At 67.9% G+C, this 17,417-nt stretch overlaps 2 protein-coding genes across 2 annotated transcripts; both read left to right on the top strand.

The window, feature by feature from the left end:
- Positions 1-465: 465 nt before the first annotated feature.
- LOC135320377 (uncharacterized) lies at positions 466-3,561 on the top strand. The gene is made up of 5 exons (XM_064483463.1): positions 466-1,507; positions 2,101-2,248; positions 2,735-2,794; positions 2,995-3,106; positions 3,236-3,561. Exons 1-5 carry the CDS (start codon positions 1,086-1,088, stop codon positions 3,559-3,561), a joined length of 1,068 nt encoding a protein of 355 aa, XP_064339533.1. The 5' UTR covers positions 466-1,085.
- Positions 3,562-9,699: 6,138 nt separating this feature from the next.
- On the top strand, positions 9,700-12,792 carry LOC135320376 (uncharacterized). The gene is made up of 5 exons (XM_064483462.1): positions 9,700-10,738; positions 11,332-11,479; positions 11,966-12,025; positions 12,226-12,337; positions 12,467-12,792. Exons 1-5 carry the CDS (start codon positions 10,320-10,322, stop codon positions 12,790-12,792), a joined length of 1,065 nt encoding a protein of 354 aa, XP_064339532.1. The 5' UTR covers positions 9,700-10,319.
- Positions 12,793-17,417: the final 4,625 nt, after the last annotated feature.

The following is a 17,417-nucleotide window of genomic DNA, read 5'->3' as shown; positions in this document are numbered from 1 at the left end:
GGCGCAGAGACACACAGAGAGAGACGCGGGAGAGTCACAGCAAGGGGGAGACAGGGAGAGAGAGCGAAGACAAAGAGAACACGCTGCTGCATGGCTTTTGTCCCCTAGAGCAGAGCAGTTCAACTCTGACAGACACTGGCTGGAAGCAAAGTACCCGGGCTGTCTTTCCCTCTGGAGCTTAGCAGATTTCCCAGGGGGTGAAGGGGCCGCGTGAAACCGGAGTGACAGGTGGTCGGGGGTGGGGTTGGGGGTGGGGTGGGGAGGTGGGGGGCACGTGGTGGGAGGTGACAGAAACCGAAGAGGTGTCAGCGGGCCGCCGGGCAGTGCCAGAGAGATGCAAGGCCGGAGGCCTCCCTGGAGGCAGCGCGCGGCCCAGGTGCCCCCTGGAAGCTGGGCAGGGAGCTGGGCTGAAAGCTGGGGCTGCGGAGGCCAGGCGGCCGGCCGGGTTCCCGGCCGGGGGGCGGGGCCTTGCAGGGTGACGCCCACTGGCCGCTCCCCGATTGGTCGGGAGGTGGGGCGAGCGGCCTGGGCCCGACTCGACTCGGGCCTCCTTCCAGCCAAGCTGCAAATTCCCACGGGCCTCGTGGGGCGTGGCGGGGATGGGGTACGAGGCCATGCCCATGCGCCCCAGCTGCCAGGGGGCCGCACAGCAGGCCGCCGGGTCCGGGCGGCAGCGAGCCCTGGAAGACCCAAGCGCGGAGCGCCAGCGGCAGCGCCTGCGCGCGGGGACCTCGGCCGCTCGGCCGGCTCCTCCGGCCGCGTGCTACGCCTCCACCTCCCGCTCCTTCTTCCTCGGCATTGGCAGCTGCGGCTCGCAGCTCAGGGCCAGGGCCACAGGGCCAGTGAGGCGGGGGCCCGGGGAAGGCGGGGCTCCCCAGGAATCCTGGGTGGCCTTAGCTGTGGGAGGGGGCCTTCAGGAGGCAGGGGCCCGCGGGCCTCCCGCTGCCATGGCAGGGCTGGGAACAGAGCAGGCACTAGCGGGTGGCAGGTGCGAGGAGGCCAGCAGCCTGAGGGTGGAGGCCGTGCGGGAGTGAGTGGCGGCGGCAGCGGCAGCAGCTGCATCGACAGAGGCGGAGGTTGTGGGCATGGGGGAGGCGTTGGCGCTGCTGTCGGACGACATGGAGGAGGTGGTGGCGGAGGAGGAGCAGGAGGAGCAGGAGCCGCGGGAGGAGGAGGAGGAGGAGGAGGTGCAGGCCAAGGAGCGGGAAGAGAAGCCCCGGAAGCAGGGGCGCGCAGAGCCAGGGAGCGGACCCCCGACCTCTCTGAGCCCGCTGGAGGCGCTGGGTGCCCTTCAGTTAGAGCAGAGCGCTGTGAACGCCCAAGCCAGCGGGGCCTACTTGCGGCTCAAGCGCAGGATCCGACGGAGGCGGGAGCCTCGTTTGGATCGAAGAAAAGCCATCATCCAGGACATCCCCGGCTTCTGGGCCAAACCTGTATACTTGCTGCTGCTGCTACTGCTGCTGCTGCTGCTGCTGCTGCTGCTGCTGTTGCTGCTGCTGCTGCTGCTGTTGCTGCTGCTGCTGCTTGGGGCTGGCTGCTGCTGGAGGGCAGGAGGGGGCCGAGGAGGGGGAACAGGGCGAGAAGGAGGTTGGGACAGGGGGAGGAGGAGGGGAGGCGGCAACGGACTGGGGCCGGGGCCAGGGCCGGGGGTCTGGGTGCGGGGGCGCAGGGCAGGGTGGGGAGGGGAAGCAGGAGGAGAAAGAAGAGGAGGACTGGGAGCGGCGGAACAAGGGGCAGGAGGAAGCGAGGAAGGCGGGCGCCAAGGCCAAGGGAAGAGGCCTGAGAGTGGAGGCATGGAGGCCTGCAAGGGCACAGCATGAGGGCGCTGAGGGCCAAAGGCCAAACGTGCAGGCGTGGGAGCGCCAAATTTGGGTGGAACCTTCTGGCGTGGGGCCTGCAGGGGAAGCCTTCCTGGGGTCATGGGGCACACGGCAACAGTGGAAAGCACGCGCAGAGCCCCCAGCACCTTCCCCACAGAGCAGAGAGTGGAAGTGTGCAGTCTCCGGGGGAAATCCCAGGAGACCGGTGGGCGTGCAGGACCCATCCCAGTCAGCCAGAGGCTGTGGATATGTTGCCGCCACGTCCGTGCCAAGGACCCAGGTCGTCCGCGGCCAGGTGTGAGCTGCAAGAGGCCCCCGTCCCGGGCAAGACTACGGGACCCCAGACACGCCCTCGGGTGGGCTCCGAGCCCGGCCTCCACCGGGCCTTCTCGTGCAGGCAGAAGCACGTGCCCTCCCCGTTGCACCCTGTGAGTCCCCCGGAGCTGCAGACTTAGCCATACAGACAGACTCCTCTCACCGCAGAGGGCGGCTCAGAGGCCCGGGGCTTCCTGTCAGCACCCCTGGGGCGTCCCCTACTCAGAGGAGGCATGGGTCCACGGGGGCAGAGCACATCCCGACTCCGCCCGCGGTGACAAGCCTGCACCCAGCACACGCAGGCCAGCTAGAGGTCGGGGACGATCGGGGAACAGGCGCTCCCCGAGGGGGTGCGGACAGCCCAAGATGCACGGGAAGGCCGGAACCCCGCCTCCACGTGCGTGTGAGACGGCAGGGCAGGGGCCGAGGAGGTCGGAGGTGTGGGGCGATGGGGTGGGCAGCAGTGCGCGCCCGGAGTCCCGGCAGATCGCCTGTCTGGTCTCTTCCTTTCGCCCCAGCCTGGCTGTGTTGGCTGTGGCTCTTCCAGCCGTAACACGTGAAGGCTCCTTGACCTACTGAAGATTGTGAATCATCCCCAGCTGTCGGCCTTGATCAGTGACCGAGACGAAGGTGTGCGGAGCTACATGATCCAGCTGCAGGTCAGGCCGGGCAGACGGAGGCCACGGTGGGGGGTGGGGGGTGGGGGATGGGGGATGCGGGGCGGAGGGGGCCGGGTGTCCCCGAGGGCTGGGTGTGAGCAGCGGGAGAGCGGAAGGGGAAGTGGTTCATCCCTGCCGGGCAGGCCAGCTCAGGTGGCCGGGACGAGAGTTCACTCTTCTCCTGCTGTTGGGCGTGGCAGGCGCAGGAACTGGGCCGCCCCGAGTACCGCTGCAGACTGATGTTCTTTTTCCGGAGCAAGCCCTACTTGTGCAACCAAGTGATCCTTAAGGAGTATCACCTTAGCTTCGCAGGTAGGTGGGCTGTCCCGGGATGGGGGAAGGGAGCGGAGCGGGGCGGGGCGGGGCGGGGCGGGGTGTGCCCCGGAGGCCTTGGACGCTGGGCCAGGGCGATCCCTCCCCGTATCCCCACTCTTCCTCTAGGCTATAGGGCGTATAGTTCCACTCCAGTCCAGTGGTTCTGGGATTACGAACGGGGAGCCCCCAGCCGCAGGCAGGACACCGTCAGTCTTCACTTCCTCAACTGGTTGTCAGGCCACAAGTGCCCCGGGTCTAACGGGATTGCTGAGGTGGGGGTCCCTCGGGGCCTGGTCGGAAATGGCGACGTCGGCGGTGGCCAGCTGCTCGGGGAAGGGGTGTGGGCCCTGTCCCGACCTGCCCGTTCCCTCTGCCAGATCATCGGCGAGGACCTGTGGCCCAACCCCCTGCGCTGCTACCCGAGGGAGCAAGGCGCCGGGAGAGGTAACTGAGAGGGGGACACGTCCCTGAGGAGCCCGGGGGGCTGGGGGTGTTGGTGAAGAGTGTTTCCCGGACCCTTTCCCAATCGGGGAGAGGCAGGCTGAGAGAAGCCTGGGAGCGGGGCGACCCCAGGCCGCCCAGGGAGCGGGCGCGAGGGTGAGCCAGGGGCCCGGAGGACCCAGGCGCACGCGCAGAGCACCGAAGCTTTCAGCTTTCGGTGAACGTCCCAGGGGTGTCCGAGAAAGGAGCGGGCCTCCTCAGGCACCCTCATGTGCGTCGGCACTTCCTGGCTTCGGCCCTCCCTGGGGCCTCGTCCGACTGCCTCCGCGTTTGGGATCAGCTGGGCCCCTCCGTCCGCCCCCGGCCGCATGGCCAAGGCCTCCAGACGCTGAGGAGGTGGGCTCCCGGGTCGCGTCCCGTCCCTCTCCTGGGCTGGTTCTCCCAGTCTTCCCTGAATGTCCAGGCGCATCCCTTAGCGACCTGGCTCCACCCGGACGGCCCTGGAAAGGGCCGCAGGCTGGCTGGTGGCCAGCGGGGAGGCGCCGGGGAGAAAGGGCGGGGCGTGCTGCCTGTTGTGCGCCATCTCTCCGGTTGTCTGTTGGACACAGGCCGCTTCAGCTACGCCTTGTGTTGTTCCCGAGCGTGTCCGTGTCGTTCTGTGCACGCGTGCCCGCGAGCAGGCTTTCTCACGCGTCGGTGGTCCTGCAGAGCTGGCGGTGAAGGCGACGGAGCAGGCGAGTTCGGCCGAGTAGAAGGAGAGCCCGGAGGCGCGTGCAGACGCGGGAGGCCGGCGGCCGGGGTCTGGGGCAACGGAGAGGAACGAGGAAAGGATCGCCAGTGGAGGTTGCAGAGGGTGGGCAGCACGTACCCGGAATGAGGCCGAGAGAGACATCAACAAGCTAACGAGTGCTCCTGTCTTGCTCCCGTCCTGTGTGATTGTTCGCGGGTCGCCGATTGGCGATGTTCCGGCCCAGTCCGGTGGGGCTTTTGAACCGGCTGCCCGTGTGTGGCAGAGAGGCGGTCCTGAGGAAGTGGAGGACGTGGGAAGGGCAGGACTCGGCTGCTGCTCCGGGGAGGCCAGGTTGCCTCCGAACAGGGCAGGGTCTCGGAGCAGGAAGCAACGAAAGAGACAGGCTGGTGCGCTGGGGACCTGTTGCGTGGGCCGGGGAAGGAGACGGGGACCGGTGCTGGCGGGTAGGGGCCTCGTGGCCCGCTGTGGCTTGGGTTCAGTGTTCACTCTGCTCGCGGAGCCTCACTCAGCCCCCTCCGTCTGGGGTGTGCGCCAGCCGTCGGCCCCACGCCAGACGGGCGACTTCTTAAGCCGAGGGTCCCTGTTCACCCCCAGGCGCCCCAGGAGGCAGGCTGTGAGTGTGGAATCCTTCCGGGCATGACCCCGCTCAGCCCTGGCTGGGTGTGGCGGCGCAGGGGTCCAAGCAAGTGTGAGGGAAAGGCGGGCGTGAGCTGCGGCTGTGGCCCCGTGCCGGCGCGTGAGGCTGTGCGGGTGAGGGAGCAGGGGAGCAGGCGGGCAAGGGTGCCGGGCTGTTTGCGGGCGGGGGCTGGGCGGAGGCGGAAAAGACCGGCGCCTCCGGGGGCTGGGGCAGCAGCGAGATTGCTGGCTTTCAGGCTCCGGGGTCTTGGGGAGGAGAGGAAGTGGCAGACAGGAGCCCCTTCCCCCTGCTGGAAAGGCCTCCCGGGGCGTGAGCGCCTTCCTTTCCCTGGGGTCTCCTCGTGGGGCGCAACAGTCCGAGGGGCGAAGGTCAGGGGGCGGGGCCGCAGGGCCCGCGCCGCCCCAGACCGGCAGTGTGCCGCCTCCCCTCTCTCCCACGCCGGCGTTGCGCCGTGGCGGGCTGTGCCGCTCTTCAGGCTGTGTGACACGTAGGCCGAAAGCTTCTACCCGAGTCTGCGCTGGCTAGCTAAGGGGCCCGAACGTTCAGAGTAACTCACGCTTCTCCTCGGGACACAGTCCCTGCGGCTCTGTCCTGGTCAGGGAACTGCCAGCCACACATCCCTCCAACACACAGCCCCGAGCTGCCTGGGCATCAGGCCACCGGAAGGGGACAGTCCTGGTGCAGACAGATCTTGGGCAAGGGGCCTGTGGGAGGGATGGCGGCAGGCGGTGGGGGGCTGTGTGTGTTGGGGGGGGTGGCGAGTGGGCAGGTCTGGGGTGGGGGGCGGGACGAGACGGGATGGGGAGGGCAGTCGGTGGCCAGCACCCGGCGGGGTCCTTCCCGAGGGGACAGCCGCTTTCCGGAGACACCTGAGGTCCCCGCACAAAGCTAGGCACCGTCTGTGGGACAGCCGGGCCTGGGAGAGCGCGGTGCGTGCCCCCTCTCTCCCTCCCGGTCCCTTGCAGTTTGGCCGCGTGGTGAGCATCTCTGTCCCCGACGACACCCCACAGCGCCCCTGCTTTGCCGCACTTTGGGGGTGTGCTTGACCGACTGCCCCAGCAGAACGTTTCACGGTCGTGGAGGGTTGCGGTGGGAGGTTCATGGATCCCAGCCCTCCCTGGCCTCCCAGCGGCACCGGCTGTCCGCTACCAGCTGCGGCCTGTCGGGTTTGGGGACCCGAAGGCCGGAGAGCCTCCGTGTACAATCGTAGGGTGGCAGAGGTCCCCTCTTGTCCCGCTCGGGCTGCTGCTGTCCTCGCCCCTTCCCCAGGTCAGTGCCTAGGTTCCCCTGCTCTGAAGGCACGAGGGCAGCTGCGTTGCAGGGACCCTGCGGCTGGGGCCCAGAGGGAGGGCTGAGGCGGCCGTGGTGGGCGCCCCGCAGGGCCGCGGCCCCTCAGGCCTCTAGGCCTGGCCAGGGCTCTTGAGAAGGACCTGCCAAAGGGGAGAGACTCGAGGAATGATTGGGCAGGGTTCTCACAAGGCTCGCTCGACCTTTGCCGCCCCAAGCGCCCGTAGGCGCCACGGCTGGGGTCGGGTCCGGCCTGCCCTGCAGTGGAGGCGGGGAACGTGTCGAGCCGGCAACGGGTAGGGGAGGAAGGCTTACAGGCAGCCGGCCCCCGTAGGCTCGGGTGCCGTGGCCGGGCCTTGCGGTCCAACCTGGAGGACGCGACGCGGCTTAAGTGGGATTCTTCCTGGGGCTCGGACAAAGCTCAGACGGACGTGGGAACTGGCCATGCCTGCTGGGGCATTTCACTCGGGCCCTTACCTTCAGGTGTTGTCCCACGGTGGAGGACCCACATCCTCCGTGCCGCCCCTGCGGGTACCAGGGCACCCGGGCAGTCCCAGGCGCGACGACATGTCCGGCGCTGGTCTCCCTCATCGATGGAAGTGCGCACGGGCAGGCTCCCACTGTCGCAGGACGGGTCGGGCGTACGGACGTTGGCCAGGGGCTTGCTGGTGTCCTGCGTGGAAAGGCAGTTTCTGGGTGGGCCTTGCCCGTCTTGCTCCCCTCTTGCCGCGGATGCATCTGTGTCTGTTTGTCTGACTGTGGCCGGGAGCCCCCCTGTCAGGTGCCCCGGCTCCCTGCCCTCCATCACGCCTCACATGCACGCACGTCCGTGTGCGGCTGGCGCCTTGCACGTCTCTGGCCTGTGATGCTGCGGCCCGTCCTCCGCTCTTGTCACAGGCGACCCGCGAGAGGTCTGGGCCAGGGGGCGCCGACGGGTCACCGCCCGTCTTAAGTCGGCCCCTTGGATGTGGCCTGGCCCACCCGTGACCTGGAGCGTGTGGCCTGAGGGACGTGTAGGCCACGAGGGATACCTGAGCCGTGGGCGTGGCCAGCAGAGAAGGATCCAGAGAGGCCGAACGGTAGCCCTGACATTTACAAAGCCCCTGAGGCCCCTGAGTGGTAGCCAGGGCTCCGGGCACACGAAAAGGCATGCTGCCTTCCGCCCCAGGGAGGCACGATCTCTGGTCCCAGGGCCTGCAAGATTCCCGAGGTGGCTCTGCGCGTGAGTGTGCGTGCGAGCGTGCGTGTCTGTGAGTGAGTGCGCGCCTGCCCGTGTGTGTCGCGGCAGGCTCTGCGGCAGACGGCAGGACGGGAAGGGCGGCCACCTGACCCTTCCCTGCTCGGCTTCACTGGCTTCTTCCTTCAGACAGGCGGTGATCCCCACATTCTTAAGGACCTTGTGTGGGACGCTTCGGCAAGACAGCTTACACTTGGCCCTCTTGTGCTACAGGAAGACAGCTCTTGCAAAGAGCCCTGGCTGCCAGGGGCCTCCGAAGGCCGTGTGAGAGGCAACAAGAAGGCAGTTCAGGGCAGACACGTGCTCGTGCAGAGCAAAGGAGGGCACGAGCATCTCGCTGGGAAGCTCACTGGGGGCACTGGAGCGCCCGGGACATCGGCAGGAAGGGACAGGTGAGCTCCAAGACGGCTAGGCCCCAGACAGCTTGAGATTCCTCTCCGCTTGGTGAGAGAGGACCAAGGGAAATGACGTCGTGCCTGTGTGCTTCCCGCGGTCCGGCAGTCAAAGGCAGCTGGGAGAGAAGCCAACCCAGGCGGGCGGAAGGCAGCAATATCCGGGGAGAGAACAAGGACTCACACGACGGGCTGCGGGAGCGGGGCGAGAGGGGCGCAGGTAAAAAATCCTTTCTCCTGGAAACACAGACGGCGGGCAGCGTGTAGACGTATAGGTCTGCACGCGTGCAGGTGTGCCTCCGCTCGTGCGTGTGCGTGTGCGTGTGCGTGTCTGGTGAGGAGGCCTGAGAGTGGGGCTCGAAGGCAGGCGTGCGTGCACGGACCCTGAAAACGTGACAGGCTTTCGAAACGGACGTCGACTCTGGGCCAGCTGGAATCACCGGGCTGCCAGAAGAGGCAGTGGGGAAGTCCCGTGCTTTCTGGAGAGACAGGGAAGGTGCGAAGGACGCAGGAAATAGGATAGGGCAGATTGCTTGCCGCGTGCGGAAGACCAGGGCCCCCCGCCCCCGCCCCCGCCCCCAGAGCGACAACCGCCTTTGAACCTTGAGCTCCTTGGCGGCGGCACACGCGTCCTGTCCTCCCTCCGAGTAGGCCGACAGGAAACACCTTGCCTTGCTTGTTTGGTAAGGTTCGGGAGGCCGACCAGCAGCGCTGCATTAGCAAGTGGCACACACTGGCTTTGTCGGCGAGAAAGGCTGCAGTGAAGGCGAAGGCTGGGACGGGTGCTCATCTGGAGGCTGGGCGAGAGCGGAACCACCTCCAAGGGCGTTCACACTGCGGGCAGAAGTCACTTCCTTCCGTCTGCGGCGCTGAAGGCGTGCCGTGCGGTGGCCGCCGACCCGGGTGGCGTCCTAAACACCTTACTGTCTGGGCTGCCAAACACCACTGTTCGGGGCGGGGTGGAGGGTGGGGGGGGGGTGGGTCCAGCGTGCCGGCAAACCGCGTCGTCCCTCTGCCTGTCTCTCTCGGCACAGGCTGGCCAGGGCTTCGTCTTGCGCAGTGTCGGGCGATCCCGGCGGCGACGGATGCCGGTCACCTTTGCTGGCTGGGAGAAAGGCACGGCCTGGCCTCTCTAGCACAGGAAGGGCCGTCGTGCAATGGTGTGGACACGCCCACGTCCAGACTGTGGGGTTCCGCTGGCCCGGGCGGAGAGGTCTTCTATTTCCGGGCAGGGTAGCTTTCTGAAAGCCATTATGTGTCTGTGGGAGCTAACAGAGATCCCGGGAACGGGAGGGGAGGGGGCGAGGGAGGGAGGGAGAGAGCGGAAGCGGAGACACTCACACGCACACCCACCCACACACGCACGGCCACACGCAGAGAGGCGCAGAGACACACAGAGAGAGACGCGGGAGAGTCACAGCAAGGGGGAGACAGGGAGAGAGAGCGAAGACAAAGAGAACACGCTGCTGCATGGCTTTTGTCCCCTAGAGCAGAGCAGTTCAACTCTGACAGACACTGGCTGGAAGCAAAGTACCCGGGCTGTCTTTCCCTCTGGAGCTTAGCAGATTTCCCAGGGGGTGAAGGGGCCGCGTGAAACCGGAGTGACAGGTGGTCGGGGGTGGGGTTGGGGGTGGGGTGGGGAGGTGGGGGGCACGTGGTGGGAGGTGACAGAAACCGAAGAGGTGTCAGCGGGCCGCCGGGCAGTGCCAGAGAGATGCAAGGCCGGAGGCCTCCCTGGAGGCAGCGCGCGGCCCAGGTGCCCCCTGGAAGCTGGGCAGGGAGCTGGGCTGAAAGCTGGGGCTGCGGAGGCCAGGCGGCCGGCCGGGTTCCCGGCCGGGGGGCGGGGCCTTGCAGGGTGACGCCCACTGGCCGCTCCCCGATTGGTCGGGAGGTGGGGCGAGCGGCCTGGGCCCGACTCGACTCGGGCCTCCTTCCAGCCAAGCTGCAAATTCCCACGGGCCTCGTGGGGCGTGGCGGGGATGGGGTACGAGGCCATGCCCATGCGCCCCAGCTGCCAGGGGGCCGCACAGCAGGCCGCCGGGTCCGGGCGGCAGCGAGCCCTGGAAGACCCAAGCGCGGAGCGCCAGCGGCAGCGCCTGCGCGCGGGGACCTCGGCCGCTCGGCCGGCTCCTCCGGCCGCGTGCTACGCCTCCACCTCCCGCTCCTTCTTCCTCGGCATTGGCAGCTGCGGCTCGCAGCTCAGGGCCAGGGCCACAGGGCCAGTGAGGCGGGGGCCCGGGGAAGGCGGGGCTCCCCAGGAATCCTGGGTGGCCTTAGCTGTGGGAGGGGGCCTTCAGGAGGCAGGGGCCCGCGGGCCTCCCGCTGCCATGGCAGGGCTGGGAACAGAGCAGGCACTAGCGGGTGGCAGGTGCGAGGAGGCCAGCAGCCTGAGGGTGGAGGCCGTGCGGGAGTGAGTGGCGGCGGCAGCGGCAGCAGCTGCATCGACAGAGGCGGAGGTTGTGGGCATGGGGGAGGCGTTGGCGCTGCTGTCGGACGACATGGAGGAGGTGGTGGCGGAGGAGGAGCAGGAGGAGCAGGAGCCGCGGGAGGAGGAGGAGGAGGAGGAGGTGCAGGCCAAGGAGCGGGAAGAGAAGCCCCGGAAGCAGGGGCGCGCAGAGCCAGGGAGCGGACCCCCGACCTCTCTGAGCCCGCTGGAGGCGCTGGGTGCCCTTCAGTTAGAGCAGAGCGCTGTGAACGCCCAAGCCAGCGGGGCCTACTTGCGGCTCAAGCGCAGGATCCGACGGAGGCGGGAGCCTCGTTTGGATCGAAGAAAAGCCATCATCCAGGACATCCCCGGCTTCTGGGCCAAACCTGTATACTTGCTGCTGCTGCTACTGCTGCTGCTGCTGCTGCTGCTGCTGCTGCTGTTGCTGCTGCTGCTGCTGTTGCTGCTGCTGCTGCTTGGGGCTGGCTGCTGCTGGAGGGCAGGAGGGGGCCGAGGAGGGGGAACAGGGCGAGAAGGAGGTTGGGACAGGGGGAGGAGGAGGGGAGGCGGCAACGGACTGGGGCCGGGGCCAGGGCCGGGGGTCTGGGTGCGGGGGCGCAGGGCAGGGTGGGGAGGGGAAGCAGGAGGAGAAAGAAGAGGAGGACTGGGAGCGGCGGAACAAGGGGCAGGAGGAAGCGAGGAAGGCGGGCGCCAAGGCCAAGGGAAGAGGCCTGAGAGTGGAGGCATGGAGGCCTGCAAGGGCACAGCATGAGGGCGCTGAGGGCCAAAGGCCAAACGTGCAGGCGTGGGAGCGCCAAATTTGGGTGGAACCTTCTGGCGTGGGGCCTGCAGGGGAAGCCTTCCTGGGGTCATGGGGCACACGGCAACAGTGAAAAGCACGCGCAGAGCCCCCAGCACCTTCCCCACAGAGCAGAGAGTGGAAGTGTGCAGTCTCCGGGGGAAATCCCAGGAGACCGGTGGGCGTGCAGGACCCATCCCAGTCAGCCAGAGGCTGTGGATATGTTGCCGCCACGTCCGTGCCAAGGACCCAGGTCGTCCGCGGCCAGGTGTGAGCTGCAAGAGGCCCCCGTCCCGGGCAAGACTACGGGACCCCAGACACGCCCTCGGGTGGGCTCCGAGCCCGGCCTCCACCGGGCCTTCTCGTGCAGGCAGAAGCACGTGCCCTCCCCGTTGCACCCTGTGAGTCCCCCGGAGCTGCAGACTTAGCCATACAGACAGACTCCTCTCACCGCAGAGGGCGGCTCAGAGGCCCGGGGCTTCCTGTCAGCACCCCTGGGGCGTCCCCTACTCAGAGGAGGCATGGGTCCACGGGGGCAGAGCACATCCCGACTCCGCCCGCGGTGACAAGCCTGCACCCAGCACACGCAGGCCAGCTAGAGGTCGGGGACGATCGGGGAACAGGCGCTCCCCGAGGGGGTGCGGACAGCCCAAGATGCACGGGAAGGCCGGAACCCCGCCTCCACGTGCGTGTGAGACGGCAGGGCAGGGGCCGAGGAGGTCGGAGGTGTGGGGCGATGGGGTGGGCAGCAGTGCGCGCCCGGAGTCCCGGCAGATCGCCTGTCTGGTCTCTTCCTTTCGCCCCAGCCTGGCTGTGTTGGCTGTGGCTCTTCCAGCCGTAACACGTGAAGGCTCCTTGACCTACTGAAGATTGTGAATCATCCCCAGCTGTCGGCCTTGATCAGTGACCGAGACGAAGGTGTGCGGAGCTACATGATCCAGCTGCAGGTCAGGCCGGGCAGACGGAGGCCACGGTGGGGGGTGGGGGGTGGGGGATGGGGGATGCGGGGCGGAGGGGGCCGGGTGTCCCCGAGGGCTGGGTGTGAGCAGCGGGAGAGCGGAAGGGGAAGTGGTTCATCCCTGCCGGGCAGGCCAGCTCAGGTGGCCGGGACGAGAGTTCACTCTTCTCCTGCTGTTGGGCGTGGCAGGCGCAGGAACTGGGCCGCCCCGAGTACCGCTGCAGACTGATGTTCTTTTTCCGGAGCAAGCCCTACTTGTGCAACCAAGTGATCCTTAAGGAGTATCACCTTAGCTTCGCAGGTAGGTGGGCTGTCCCGGGATGGGGGAAGGGAGCGGAGCGGGGCGGGGCGGGGCGGGGCGGGGTGTGCCCCGGAGGCCTTGGACGCTGGGCCAGGGCGATCCCTCCCCGTATCCCCACTCTTCCTCTAGGCTATAGGGCGTATAGTTCCACTCCAGTCCAGTGGTTCTGGGATTACGAACGGGGAGCCCCCAGCCGCAGGCAGGACACCGTCAGTCTTCACTTCCTCAACTGGTTGTCAGGCCACAAGTGCCCCGGGTCTAACGGGATTGCTGAGGTGGGGGTCCCTCGGGGCCTGGTCGGAAATGGCGACGTCGGCGGTGGCCAGCTGCTCGGGGAAGGGGTGTGGGCCCTGTCCCGACCTGCCCGTTCCCTCTGCCAGATCATCGGCGAGGACCTGTGGCCCAACCCCCTGCGCTGCTACCCGAGGGAGCAAGGCGCCGGGAGAGGTAACTGAGAGGGGGACACGTCCCTGAGGAGCCCGGGGGGCTGGGGGTGTTGGTGAAGAGTGTTTCCCGGACCCTTTCCCAATCGGGGAGAGGCAGGCTGAGAGAAGCCTGGGAGCGGGGCGACCCCAGGCCGCCCAGGGAGCGGGCGCGAGGGTGAGCCAGGGGCCCGGAGGACCCAGGCGCACGCGCAGAGCACCGAAGCTTTCAGCTTTCGGTGAACGTCCCAGGGGTGTCCGAGAAAGGAGCGGGCCTCCTCAGGCACCCTCATGTGCGTCGGCACTTCCTGGCTTCGGCCCTCCCTGGGGCCTCGTCCGACTGCCTCCGCGTTTGGGATCAGCTGGGCCCCTCCGTCCGCCCCCGGCCGCATGGCCAAGGCCTCCAGACGCTGAGGAGGTGGGCTCCCGGGTCGCGTCCCGTCCCTCTCCTGGGCTGGTTCTCCCAGTCTTCCCTGAATGTCCAGGCGCATCCCTTAGCGACCTGGCTCCACCCGGACGGCCCTGGAAAGGGCCGCAGGCTGGCTGGTGGCCAGCGGGGAGGCGCCGGGGAGAAAGGGCGGGGCGTGCTGCCTGTTGTGCGCCATCTCTCCGGTTGTCTGTTGGACACAGGCCGCTTCAGCTACGCCTTGTGTTGTTCCCGAGCGTGTCCGTGTCGTTCTGTGCACGCGTGCCCGCGAGCAGGCTTTCTCACGCGTCGGTGGTCCTGCAGAGCTGGCGGTGAAGGCGACGGAGCAGGCGAGTTCGGCCGAGTAGAAGGAGAGCCCGGAGGCGCGTGCAGACGCGGGAGGCCGGCGGCCGGGGTCTGGGGCAACGGAGAGGAACGAGGAAAGGATCGCCAGTGGAGGTTGCAGAGGGTGGGCAGCACGTACCCGGAATGAGGCCGAGAGAGACATCAACAAGCTAACGAGTGCTCCTGTCTTGCTCCCGTCCTGTGTGATTGTTCGCGGGTCGCCGATTGGCGATGTTCCGGCCCAGTCCGGTGGGGCTTTTGAACCGGCTGCCCGTGTGTGGCAGAGAGGCGGTCCTGAGGAAGTGGAGGACGTGGGAAGGGCAGGACTCGGCTGCTGCTCCGGGGAGGCCAGGTTGCCTCCGAACAGGGCAGGGTCTCGGAGCAGGAAGCAACGAAAGAGACAGGCTGGTGCGCTGGGGACCTGTTGCGTGGGCCGGGGAAGGAGACGGGGACCGGTGCTGGCGGGTAGGGGCCTCGTGGCCCGCTGTGGCTTGGGTTCAGTGTTCACTCTGCTCGCGGAGCCTCACTCAGCCCCCTCCGTCTGGGGTGTGCGCCAGCCGTCGGCCCCACGCCAGACGGGCGACTTCTTAAGCCGAGGGTCCCTGTTCACCCCCAGGCGCCCCAGGAGGCAGGCTGTGAGTGTGGAATCCTTCCGGGCATGACCCCGCTCAGCCCTGGCTGGGTGGGGCGGTGCAGGGGTCCAAGCAAGTGTGAGGGAAAGGCGGGCGTGAGCTGCGGCTGTGGCCCCGTGCCGGCGCGTGAGGCTGTGCGGGTGAGGGAGCAGGGGAGCAGGCGGGCAAGGGTGCCGGGCTGTTTGCGGGCGGGGGCTGGGCGGGAGCGGAAAAGACCGGCGCCTCCGGGGGCTGGGGCAGCAGCGAGATTGCTGGCTTTCAGGCTCCGGGGTCTTGGGGAGGAGAGGAAGTGGCAGACAGGAGCCCCTTCCCCCTGCTGGAAAGGCCTCCCGGGGCGTGAGCGCCTTCCTTTCCCTGGGGTCTCCTCGTGGGGCGCAACAGTCCGAGGGGCGAAGGTCAGGGGGCGGGGCCGCAGGGCCCGCGCCGCCCCAGACCGGCAGTGTGCCGCCTCCCCTCTCTCCCACGCCGGCGTTGCGCCGTGGCGGGCTGTGCCGCTCTTCAGGCTGTGTGACACGTAGGCCGAAAGCTTCTACCCGAGTCTGCGCTGGCTAGCTAAGGGGCCCGAACGTTCAGAGTAACTCACGCTTCTCCTCGGGACACAGTCCCTGCGGCTCTGTCCTGGTCAGGGAACTGCCAGCCACACATCCCTCCAACACACAGCCCCGAGCTGCCTGGGCATCAGGCCACCGGAAGGGGACAGTCCTGGTGCAGACAGATCTTGGGCAAGGGGCCTGTGGGAGGGATGGCGGCAGGCGGTGGGGGGCTGTGTGTGTTGGGGGGGTGGCGAGTGGGCAGGTCTGGGGTGGGGGGCGGGACGAGACGGGATGGGGAGGGCAGTCGGTGGCCAGCACCCGGCGGGGTCCTTCCCGAGGGGACAGCCGCTTTCCGGAGACACCTGAGGTCCCCGCACAAAGCTAGGCACCGTCTGTGGGACAGCCGGGCCTGGGAGAGCGCGGTGCGTGCCCCCTCTCTCCCTCCCGGTCCCTTGCAGTTTGGCCGCGTGGTGAGCATCTCTGTCCCCGACGACACCCCACAGCGCCCCTGCTTTGCCGCACTTTGGGGGTGTGCTTGACCGACTGCCCCAGCAGAACGTTTCACGGTCGTGGAGGGTTGCGGTGGGAGGTTCATGGATCCCAGCCCTCCCTGGCCTCCCAGCGGCACCGGCTGTCCGCTACCAGCTGCGGCCTGTCGGGTTTGGGGACCCGAAGGCCGGAGAGCCTCCGTGTACAATCGTAGGGTGGCAGAGGTCCCCTCTTGTCCCGCTCGGGCTGCTGCTGTCCTCGCCCCTTCCCCAGGTCAGTGCCTAGGTTCCCCTGCTCTGAAGGCACGAGGGCAGCTGCGTTGCAGGGACCCTGCGGCTGGGGCCCAGAGGGAGGGCTGAGGCGGCCGTGGTGGGCGCCCCGCAGGGCCGCGGCCCCTCAGGCCTCTAGGCCTGGCCAGGGCTCTTGAGAAGGACCTGCCAAAGGGGAGAGACTCGAGGAATGATTGGGCAGGGTTCTCACAAGGCTCGCTCGACCTTTGCCGCCCCAAGCGCCCGTAGGCGCCACGGCTGGGGTCGGGTCCGGCCTGCCCTGCAGTGGAGGCGGGGAACGTGTCGAGCCGGCAACGGGTAGGGGAGGAAGGCTTACAGGCAGCCGGCCCCCGTAGGCTCGGGTGCCGTGGCCGGGCCTTGCGGTCCAACCTGGAGGACGCGACGCGGCTTAAGTGGGATTCTTCCTGGGGCTCGGACAAAGCTCAGACGGACGTGGGAACTGGCCATGCCTGCTGGGGCATTTCACTCGGGCCCTTACCTTCAGGTGTTGTCCCACGGTGGAGGACCCACATCCTCCGTGCCGCCCCTGCGGGTACCAGGGCACCCGGGCAGTCCCAGGCGCGACGACATGTCCGGCGCTGGTCTCCCTCATCGATGGAAGTGCGCACGGGCAGGCTCCCACTGTCGCAGGACGGGTCGGGCGTACGGACGTTGGCCAGGGGCTTGCTGGTGTCCTGCGTGGAAAGGCAGTTTCTGGGTGGGCCTTGCCCGTCTTGCTCCCCTCTTGCCGCGGATGCATCTGTGTCTGTTTGTCTGACTGTGGCCGGGAGCCCCCCTGTCAGGTGCCCCGGCTCCCTGCCCTCCATCACGCCTCACATGCACGCACGTCCGTGTGCGGCTGGCGCCTTGCACGTCTCTGGCCTGTGATGCTGCGGCCCGTCCTCCGCTCTTGTCACAGGCGACCCGCGAGAGGTCTGGGCCAGGGGGCGCCGACGGGTCACCGCCCGTCTTAAGTCGGCCCCTTGGATGTGGCCTGGCCCACCCGTGACCTGGAGCGTGTGGCCTGAGGGACGTGTAGGCCACGAGGGATACCTGAGCCGTGGGCGTGGCCAGCAGAGAAGGATCCAGAGAGGCCGAACGGTAGCCCTGACATTTACAAAGCCCCTGAGGCCCCTGAGTGGTAGCCAGGGCTCCGGGCACACGAAAAGGCATGCTGCCTTCCGCCCCAGGGAGGCACGATCTCTGGTCCCAGGGCCTGCAAGATTCCCGAGGTGGCTCTGCGCGTGAGTGTGCGTGCGAGCGTGCGTGTCTGTGAGTGAGTGCGCGCCTGCCCGTGTGTGTCGCGGCAGGCTCTGCGGCAGACGGCAGGACGGGAAGGGCGGCCACCTGACCCTTCCCTGCTCGGCTTCACTGGCTTCTTCCTTCAGACAGGCGGTGATCCCCACATTCTTAAGGACCTTGTGTGGGACGCTTCGGCAAGACAGCTTACACTTGGCCCTCTTGTGCTACAGGAAGACAGCTCTTGCAAAGAGCCCTGGCTGCCAGGGGCCTCCGAAGGCCGTGTGAGAGGCAACAAGAAGGCAGTTCAGGGCAGACACGTGCTCGTGCAGACCAAAGGAGGGCACGAGCATCTCGCTGGGAAGCTCACTGGGGGCACTGGAGCGCCCGGGACATCGGCAGGAAGGGACAGGTGAGCTCCAAGACGGCTAGGCCCCAGACAGCTTGAGATTCCTCTCCGCTTGGTGAGAGAGGACCAAGGGAAATGACGTCGTGCCTGTGTGCTTCCCGCGGTCCGGCAGTCAAAGGCAGCTGGGAGAGAAGCCAACCCAGGCGGGCGGAAGGCAGCAATATCCGGGGAGAGAACAAGGACTCACACGACGGGCTGCGGGAGCGGGGCGAGAGGGGCGCAGGTAAAAAATCCTTTCTCCTGGAAACACAGATGGCGGGCAGCGTGTAGACGTATAGGTCTGCACGCGTGCAGGTGTGCCTCCGCTCGTGCGTGTGCGTGTGCGTGTGCGTGTCT

The sequence above is a fragment of the Camelus dromedarius genome, chromosome Y (genome assembly GCF_036321535.1).
Source record: "Camelus dromedarius isolate mCamDro1 chromosome Y, mCamDro1.pat, whole genome shotgun sequence".
Lineage (NCBI taxonomy): Eukaryota > Metazoa > Chordata > Mammalia > Artiodactyla > Camelidae > Camelus > Camelus dromedarius.
The sequence above is the reverse complement of the archived record's forward strand: the minus strand, read 5'-3'. Positions and strand labels throughout refer to the sequence as shown.